The following is a 10509-nucleotide window of genomic DNA, read 5'->3' on the forward strand; positions in this document are numbered from 1 at the left end:
GACAGTGTTTGGGATTTTTTGATAAAAGGCCCAGTTATAGTGTTTAAGCATTTTTTATTTTTGTTTGAGTGAACACACCCTTTAGTTTCCATTGTAGAAACCCATTAAAAAGTTAATTTAGTCACTTTAATGCAGGATGCTTTGAATATAAATCTGTTCAATGATAATGTTAAATATCCTCTCAAAGGTTAATTATTGTGATAATACTAATGCAGTGTTAACAAAAACACCACCACCAACAACAATAATAATGATAATCATTATAATAACCAGCTACAGGGGACATGTTACTGCTGACAGTGTATATTTTTGACTGAACTTGTGGAACATTTTTATTAACCAGAGCATTGACTTGTAATAATCAGGTTTTTTTTTTTACATTGATGAGCTGGTACTTTGAGGGCTCTGAGTACTTTCTGTACTATGTGTGCAACATGTGCATAATCACAGGAATCTGACCCTTTGGAACCTGGACCATCATCACTTTTCTTGCACTGCACTCTGACATCTTTCACAAGCACAACTGAAACCTCGGAAACCCAAGAAGATTGCTTTGATTTATTTTTGAAAACATGGATAAAAATGCAATCAGCAAATTGCAAGAAATTAGTAAGAGGTGACAAGAAAAATGACCTGAAAAAGAAGTAAGAGAGAGGGCAAATTACCAAAAAAAAGAAAAAAAAAGAAATACTGAAAATGGTACTTAGAATTGTTATAATCATGTATTTAAAATTATGATGTTAGAGATAAATATATATATATATACATATATACACACACACATATATATATATATATTCCTGCTTCTTTAGGGGTCAGGCTTGAACAACAAAAAAGAACTTGAACAAAATCAGTAGAAAATAACCAAATGAAAATATCAAGAAAACTGCATTTATATGTATTATAATTATATAACATTAGGTTTTAGTAAAAATATCTTATTATTATCTCTTATTATTATTTTAGCAATGTTTTCAAGTCATTTACTTTTCTTTGTTTCTTTTTTGTGCCTATTTTCAGGTGGCATTCTTGTAAATTTTTACTTTTTTTTTTTTTTTTTTTTACAAATTGTCATGTCCAATTAAGTTTCTCGTTGCCTTTTCCTTACGTTTTCTTTTTAAAATAAATTAAACCAATTTGCTCAGGCTTTAAAAGGTTAATCTAAAAACACATCAGTTTAACCCTTTGACAACTGGAGCAACATCACTTTCCTTGTGCTGTTTTCACCTGTCACAAGTATTTAAACCTTTGAACTCTTAGCAAATCGGTTAATTTCTCTAAAGAACATGGAGGAAAAAGGTGATGAAAAATGTCCCTCATATTGCAAAAAAATTTCATTTAGGAAATTCTTTTTAAAGAGCTAGAGGAAAATTTCTAGCAAAAATTATGTATAATTATCATAATTACATATTTAAAATGATGTTACCAAATTATAATATTTTAAGCACTATTTCCTTGTTTTACTTATTCATTTTTAATAATTTTAGGTTATTTTGTATATGTTACTAATATCTTGTAAATTTTTGGGGGTCAACTCTTCTGTTCATTGCCTTCTTTACATGTTTTTTTAAAGAAAAATCTCATTTATATATATGTGTATATATATATATATATATATATATATATATATATGTTTATATATATATATATATATATATATATATATATATAAATAAATGATGATGTACAACAGATGTGAGATTTTTGATAAAACTCTTACATCCAGGGTCACAAATTAACTTGAACTTTATTAATAACAGGCTGCGACACGGAACAGTTTGTGTGTTCAGTGGTTTACTTGTTAAGACTCGGAGGGGAAAATAAAACATTTCACAAGTTAAAACTCGTGTTGCAAGGTGAATTAAAAGTTCAGTCTATGTGACATTTTAATGAAATGGTGATTACAGATCACTGGACGTACAGCTGTCCACACTGACACACGTCATAATGAGCTCACGGCTGTCCAGTTGTTACAGTAGCACACAGTGGACGCTTGCACACAAACATACACACCTACTGCTCAACAGGATCATCAACTGTTTGGAGATTCAAGATCCAGGTACATCATTTCACATTAAAACTTATTCTCTCATTAAAACCATCGTCCTCTCATTATTACAGCTGAGAACAAAACATTTCTGACATCAGTATATTGAGATGTCTGTAGAATCAACGATCCAAAATATCAAAAATACTTACAGACGTCTTCAAACATTTCATTCGAGTCTTTAAAACCACGTTTCCCTTACAAAATATTTTAAATTAACACATTATTAGAACCTAAAACAGATTCAAAAATTCATTCAGCTTGTTTTAACACATTCCGACAAGAACTGGATTCAACACCCAAATCTGACTTCCCTAAATAAAGTATTACACTTTTCTACAAGCTTGCACTCAGTACTTCATCACGGTCCAGTATTTGACCTTTGACCTTTAGTACCCTTTATGCCAGCAAACACTAAAAACATCAGCAGCAGCAACAAACACTGAAAGATGGCTGCATCACCACACAACAGGCTCCCTGTACTGTATGTGTGTGTATGAATACTGCAGGACCAAACACCTCACAACACCGATGAACCAAAAACACCACGGAGCTGCGGCGCTTACAGTCTCACCCTCAGCCCACACTTCCTGTTCCACATGAGGCAGCTGACGGGCCGGCTGTCGGGCGTGGGCCGGGCGATGCTGGAGAAGGGCATGCAGTTGATGCTGATGCGAGGCATCTCCTTCTTCAGGGAGGACAGGTGGCTGCCGTTTACGATGCCGAACACGTCAAGCACGCTCAGCATGGGGAACGTCTGCCCCAAGTCCCTGCAAATATGACCGCAGGTTCATACACATTTTCACCAAAACATTTCCATGACTCTGAGGCAAATTTTAAAGACCACCACCAATACTCCTTATAGGTTCTTTTTCATTACTATTAATTTTTTAAAAAAATATTACATTGAAAAATAATTAAATCAGAACAGGATTAAATAATGGTGCAAATAAAGAATATATATACACACACAAATTTATTTGGGTGATTTTTGAATAAAAAACCTTCCACACCTGCACAGGTTTTTTAAGAAAATGACCATAAATGATAACATTTATCAAACTGTAAAAAAATGGGAAATTATGGTCTGACTTTTGTAAATTTCTGACAGTCCGTGAACACATCATCACACTGTGTGTTATGATAAAGAGACAAACTAAATTCCATGACTTTTCCAAAACTTCCAGGGTATATTTAGTTTTCCAGAACCCCTCCAGGCCTGGAAATAACTATTTACACGTTCTATGACTTTTCCACGTTTTTCATGGCCGTCTGAACCCTGCAGACTTTGAAAGTTAAAGGAAACAGAGGCAGGGAGGGCAGGGGAACTCACGTGAGAGCAGCGAGGTGGATGTGATAGCAGCGACTCAGGGACAGATGGACCAGACCCTCCAGCTGTCTGAGGACGGGGAAGCTGTCGGCCATCAGCAGAGTGCTGTCACTGCAGCAGAGGAAGCAGCTTGTTAACAAACAGCAGCTTTTTACACCTCGAGCAGACACAGAGCAGCGTTATTTGGAGGTATGTGTGAAGCCTTTGTCTGCAGTTTGGTGCAGAGCCTTTAAACAACTGACTGCTGCTAGTTAAACAACGCTGATGAGAAAACACATGCAATCTTTCAGAAATTTGCTGAGAGAATTTCGTTTGAGCATTGACCGCCATCTTGGTTTTAGGTAAAGATTGACTGGAACATGGACTTGAAATAAAACATTAAAAAAATATGTAAAGACTAATGCTAGAACTTGTCAAATAAGCTCACATAAAACAATGTACATGGAATACAATGCCAACACCCAGATTATGGCAAAAATATATAGATCCAGGATGGAGGACAATTCTTTGGGGGAGTATTCTTGAACGTATCATACGTCATCTGTCTGCGCCCGGCGACAATCAACTCAATGCAAAGTATTTGATCGCACTCGTTGGACCAAAGTTTAGCTTTTCAAACTTTATGAAAATACTGAGCCTGCTTGTGGAAAATATTGAAACACCTGCACTGCATGTGCGAGTGTTTTGGTCGTGTACATGGCTGCGTAACTACTGGACTGATTTTCAGTACTTTGTCAGAGTCGTCAGGCATCCCTCGGCTGTCTTTGCCTCGTAGCAGATCTGGAAGCTTTTGGAACAAGCTGTGGGGGCCGTTCTTTGCCTGTGGGAAAATATTAACTTCCCGGCTATCCCCAAATACTAACCCACCTAATCTTTTTTTTTTTTTTTTTTAAATCCATATCTTTATTCCCACTCGGACCTTAAGAGTGAGCTTATTTGTTACTGTAATACATGAAATATGATCGTTCCTACATAATTTCACACCATACAAAACATTCCATGTGCATGAGGAATAAAATCTTACCTTAGATCTAGAGTTTGAATATGGGGGCATCTTGTCACCAGCACCTTCACATCTGTAAAGAGACGCACGACACGGTCATCTCACATCTGTCTGTCTGCAGCATGGTGAAACTACAAGTTTACACTGCATCACAAAGTCTGCAAAAGGATCAAAAACTAATATTTTGGCAGCGGGAGAGCAAGAGAACAGAATCCAACAACGGCAGGTCTGGTTTTGGCACCTTGCATATGAAGAATCTTTTGTACTGTAGTGCCCCCTCATGGCCACATCCATCACTACCACAGCACTGTCTTGTAGAGCTGGACTGGTTATTAAACAGGTTTGCCGCTGTAGAACATCGTGAGCCAACACGACCTATGATCATCATTTTTTGTTTATTGGCCAATAATATATCTGCCATGACTTTATCATGTGTACCTCGCCAAACTCAAAATCCTGCCTCTTCAGAGCCCCGTCTGTAGTTTCGTCAGCACTGGATTCTGTGGTCCTGTTGGCCCTCACTTTGTCATTAATGTGCTGTGTGCAAGTACGGATTTCTGCAGTAACTCATGAGGTTAGACGTGCGCTGAAAATAGTGCAACTAGCCTGCTCGATAAACATGAAGACGATGCTTTGGTGGCACAGAGGTACACTTACAGCTCGAATAGTGTACAGACTGCGTGCACTAGATTGTGTCCCTCATTTTAAGTGTTGAAGCATAAATAGAAAGTAGACAGGAAGCAACACGGTGTGAAGTTCAAAGTTAAGGATGCTTTAAGCGCAGTATACACTGTGTGATTTTGGGCTGTCTCATTTGAAAGATGACCATCGTGACAGAAATGTGGTGATATCTTTGGTTGTGGCTCTAAAACTGTGGCCCTTTGTCACAGTGAGAAGTTCAAGTTGTGCGATCAAAGACAGCCTGGGATAAAATTCTGACAGTGTCAGAAATTTGGGATGACAATCTCACTGTGACTGCTGTTACAACATCTACTGACTAACCAATAGAAATGCAGCATGAAATGATGCACTATAGTGCCACTCTGCTTAATGCCAGTAGATGCTCAGAAATACTTCAAGCTCTTGTTGCAAAATTGTCACCCCCAGTTTGCCTCTTTTTTTCCAGCCACATCTGCATTCTCCTCTTCTGACTTTAACACATAAATGCCACAACAGTGAGGGCTCCATTCATGTGTTACATTGTTCCTCTCAACACTACAGCGGCGTACATTGATGACACATGCCAACGACGTTTTGTTGTGTATCGACGTCAGTGGACGTACGTTGTAGCCTGCGATTCAGTAAGTGACGTCACTGTTCAGTCTGCATACATCAAACTTGATGTCGTACCCAAGTTTATTAAGATCCATGTCACAGAGTGTAGCTGCACTAAACTTAGAAGACTGCAAAAATCTCACAGTGTGCAGGAGGCTTTAGATACACATTCTAAAAGAGAAAAGGATGAACATGAGAGTGGCTCTAATTTGTATCAATGCTCCTGTCGAAGCCAACGCCACAATGAAAAACTGAAAAAAAAAAAACTAACATGGCACCGTCGTCCCTCACTTACCGTCTAGCATGAGGTTCTCTCTGTATCCACTGAGGTTGATGTGAGTAACTCTGGAGCTCACGTTATTAACAACACTCTGAACGTGATCATTGTTGAAGTCACACCATGATATGTTCAGCTGCTCTATTCTGCACAGAAAACACACACACACACACAGAGAGGGAGAGAGAGAGAGAGAGAGAGAGAGAGAGAGAGAGTTAGTGAATCGCAGAGATACAAAAAAAACATAAAAAAAACATCTGTTTGTTGAAAGGATGGGAGTTTGGTGTGAAATTTTCGTAGCTGACCTGGTGCAGGATTTGAGCATGTCAGCCAGAGCGGGAGCAGAGAAGCCCGAGCAGCTGCTCAGGTTGAGCTGCAGCAGGTTTGGATTCTGGGACAGAGAGCTGAGCGAGAGACGGGACAAAAAATTTAAATCAGAAATCCGACTGCATCAGAGAAGATCACACGCACACATCCTATAACAGGAAAAAAGCCAAAACCTCAATAATTATCTGATTTTTTATTTCCTTTTTTCTACACCTGATAAACAGAGTACAAGATAGAATTAACCCTGTGAAACCTGAGTCGACATCAGTTTTTTTGGTCCTTTACAAGCATCTTAACCTTTTAAGAACTAATGATAGTGATTATAATTGTGTATCCAAAAATTAGGTTAGATAAATTCCCTTTAAAAAAATAAAGTCTGCTAATTTTCTTGTAACTTTAACAATTTGTTTATTTAAGTTGCTCGTTGCCTTTTTGGTCCATGTTTTTGAAATAAATAAAGCCAAATTTGCTTAGGTTTCAAAGGGTTAACAGCTTTTTGCAAGAGCAATTGTAGAAATTAGCCTGCCTCCTCCCCCAGTCTCGCGGGAGGAGGCAGCAACATGTTTTGCCCCTCTCAGCGGTGGCAGTGGAGCCGACTCGAAGACTCACCTGATGACGGCGTCTGAGAGCTGCAGACCCTCCAGACTCAGATACTCCAGCAGCCTGCAGCGACTGATGATGCTCTCCAGAGCTGAGGTGGGGATGATGGAACTGGACAGATCCATCATAGTTATCTGCAGAGGCCTGAACCACAGAAGAGAGAAAAAACGACAATTCCATCAAGTTCTGCAATGTTCATTTTTGTGTGTTTTTTTAAAGAATCACTGTAGATCAATTATATCCCCTTTTGCTTTGAAATGTTTCATTCAGAAAAACAGAAAGCAGCACATGTAACTGCAGCCTTAATTAGCTCACATTGAAATGTGAAATCATTCAATCATGTAAAAAATAAAAGATAATTTAAAAAAACCCAGTTTATATACATCTAGGAAGATAAATTACAAAAGCAAAGAGCCTTTGGGGGTCAAAACTGAACATAGATAATGTTCGAGCACTTATGGAAACAAACTCAACAGCATCAGAAAACATGAACGATGTATTGAGTCGGTACGTGGTGTTCATACATGCATTTAAACATGCCTCAGTCATTACATTACACTAATTTGGCAAACACTTATTAAAAAGGCTAAGGTTGGTGGCATCTTTTTTCTTACAGACAACAAATCTAATGAAAAGTTCAAAACCAACAACGTGTTGGTCTCTATATGACTCTTCTGCCCTGTCTGTACCTCTCAGCTCCACGCCCACTGATTCATACTGAAAATGTAAATCTTAAAAAACAAATATGTAGTTTCATTTTACAAATGTTTCACTTTTGTGTAACAGCTGGGCACTGTAGTTTTTAACAAATGTTACTCCAACAGGAGGAAATAGGGCATTTGCTCGGGACTATTTCGGTGGCGGATTAATCCACATTTGGCGCTCTAGTGGGCGATTGTGGCAGCAGGACTGTGTATGTGGGACTAAGTCCAAATAAAGTACATACATGTTTATGATAATGAATGGACACGTCACTCAGTGCAACAGTGTGACTCACTGAAGGGTTTTTACAACAACAATTGAGCTCCACTGCACAGAGGAAGGAGATACATCAGGCCGTGCTATACGGCCGGTGTTAGTAGCCGGACTCACTCTGTGCCTGTGAAGTGAGGCTCTTCCACGAAGGAGCGAGGGCAGCGCAGCATACGGACTCCCAACTTCAACACCTGCTGCAGAGCTGGACCCATGTGGGTCAACCCCTCCAGATCCACACTGTGCCACAGAGACTCATCAAACCTGAGAGAGACACACACACACACACACACACACACACACACACACACACACACACACACACACACACACACACACACACATATAAGACTGTCTGCAGTAATAACCTGCACAGACTAAACCTCCTTTTACACTGTTAAATATGTGGTGCTCACTACCATCAGGAAAATATACAGTCAGAGTTTGAGCTGTGGAAATATTTTTTGACTTCTAGAAGCTACTTTGTGACAGTCTGAGTTCAGTTGACTTAAATTATCTTGAATGCAACTATTCATCGCTATTTGTAAAATCAGAAGGAGAGCACTCATTACGCCTGCTTTAAAAACTTGACACTGACTTGCTGTTAGTCTTCTTATTGATTTTTAAAGTCTTTTATTAAGTTTATAAGGCACCGCATGGCCTTGCACCAGACTGCATCGGAGAGATGCTTTTGGTCTATGAACCAGGAAGGCTCCTAAGATCCTCTGACTTGTCCTTTTTTAGCTGTTCCAGAGTAGAACTAAAACATTTGGTGATTATGTTTTTAGACATTACACTCCAAAATGCTGGAACAGCCTGCTGGAGGATCTGAGAGGAGCTTTTAAAAGTAAAATAAAAGAACTTTCTTTTTTTAAAGTAAGAGCATTCGGAAATTGTCAATTGTGTGACTAACAGTTAATGTAGAGTTTGGCAACCGGGTGGTCAAATTTGGGGACATTTCCGGGGACAGGCCAACAAAAACTGTCCCTAGACAGGACGCTTGGTCACCCTACTAAAGATATGAAAATATGAGAATCAGGGCTGCTTTTTTTTTTCTCTTTTTCACCTCCCATTACCAATGAGTGACCGCGTTCCCTAAATAACCAACTATAAGAAAAGAATAAATAAATGACAATATCAAGGGTTTAACATCTGTATTTGTCAATAATTTGGGGGACTGCAACAGCCTCAAGAATGAAAACGACATGGTGAAAGTGGAACAGGTTTTGGAAGGAGATTCATTAAGGCAAAGCTGGAAAGAAAGTACATATAACTCCTGTGTCCTCCCCTGAATATCACTGGTGATTAAACTCACGCTAAGCGATGCCAGCGCTTGCAGACCACAGACATCCTGAGGAGATCCTGCAGAGGGATATAGGAGAAGATCCTGAGAAGCAGTTCGTCGGGTAGGTGGTCCCATGAAAGGCCTGCTGAGAGACGGAAAAGTTAAAAGGGCAAAGTTTATCAAAGCTACAAACAAAAAAAGTGGAGCTGCTTGATGGTGGTCAGAGAGAAGTTTCATACATGACATGGGCTCTTTTCTCTTCCTAGATCTCCGGGCCAGGACAAACTGATTGCTGTCGTTCTCTTTGCCCTTGCTGCTGAGCCGCTGGTGCTTGTGTGGAGGTGACCACTGGTGGATGAGCTCTGTCGGGGTGCACTCAGTGTCCAGACCCTCACTGAGACAGCCTCTGGACTTGCGTTTGGTCATCCTCTTAGACTGAGACAACATGGAGCCCTGCAGACCCAGGCAGGGCAGATCCTGCAGTGGCATGCTGGAGAGAAGTAGACACAAACCACACATTTATACAAAATGTTAGCGAGGTTAAACACAATATTTTATGTATGTATATTTACAGCTACATCCCAGATAAAGTTTCGCTCGCGACCTAAAGTTAGCTTCTTCCAGAAAACAGCCTCTCTCTGCCCGCCATATTGCTGCTGCTGCCAGCGGCGAGACCGCGCAAATTTTAACTGCAAAAGTAATCCCTAATACCGTGTCGCTTCTTTAATAAGCAATATATGAGTTCATGGCCACAATGGCTTATTATTTTAACATTCCGCAGTTAGTTTACGCTTTATTAAACCAGGAAATAACAGACAGCGCTGAGTCTGAACGCAGGCCTGCTGCTATGAAAGCGCGGTATCGACTGCTATTAGCTTCACTTTTACACTAAAGCTCCCAAAGAACGGCGGTTCACAAACACATTTACACACGACTAATACTACAGGCTTTAAATTAATTTCAAATTTGATGTAAGAGATAAGTGGTATTTCTTAAATTTGAACACAGTCGGAACAGCTAACCAGGTAGCGATAGTGTTGGCTCATTTCACATGTATGGCACGTTGAAAGTTAACTAACTGTATCTTTCGTGCTAATGTTTGACATTTACGAAGTTCAAAAAAATTCGTAACCGTACCTGTGTTTCTGCATGTCCTCCAGTTGAGACCCAAATGTGTAATATGTGGGAAATTTCACATGAAGCAGCTGCCTGTTTTCACTGCATCCCTCCAACCGAGACTCTTTAAACTCACCGCCAGGAACTGCAGGGCGCCCTGCGCTTACCACGTCACTGACGTACCCGCGCCGTACGTCTTACGTCATACGTTTCATTGAGTGGTTCATGTGGCGTTCATGTCTTGCTCGTTTTTCCCCTCTTTATAGTTTTGCTTACA

At 39.7% G+C, this 10509-nt stretch overlaps 1 protein-coding gene across 2 annotated transcripts; it reads right to left on the minus strand.

Moving 5' to 3' along the window:
• Positions 1–1861: 1861 nt before the first annotated feature.
• Positions 1862–10413, minus strand: skp2 (S-phase kinase-associated protein 2, E3 ubiquitin protein ligase). Of its 2 annotated transcripts, none has more exons than XM_042509240.2 (10): positions 10254–10413; positions 9356–9606; positions 9147–9258; positions 7952–8095; positions 6869–7003; positions 6238–6336; positions 5951–6078; positions 4402–4453; positions 3381–3488; positions 1862–2817 (listed from the first exon to the last, which is right to left on the minus strand). In XM_042509240.2, exons 1-10 carry the CDS (start codon positions 10265–10267, stop codon positions 2610–2612), a joined length of 1251 nt encoding a protein of 416 aa, XP_042365174.1. In that variant the 5' UTR covers positions 10268–10413; the 3' UTR covers positions 1862–2609. The 2 variants fall into 2 exon arrangements, with proteins under 2 accessions (XP_042365174.1, XP_042365173.1); XM_042509239.2 differs by having other exon boundaries at positions 9147–9261.
• Between the last annotated feature and the right edge of the window lie 96 nt (positions 10414–10509).

This window comes from Plectropomus leopardus, chromosome 20 (assembly GCF_026936395.1).
Source record: "Plectropomus leopardus strain MGB_pleo_1.0 chromosome 20, ASM2693639v1, whole genome shotgun sequence".
Taxonomy (NCBI): domain Eukaryota; kingdom Metazoa; phylum Chordata; class Actinopteri; order Perciformes; family Serranidae; genus Plectropomus; species Plectropomus leopardus.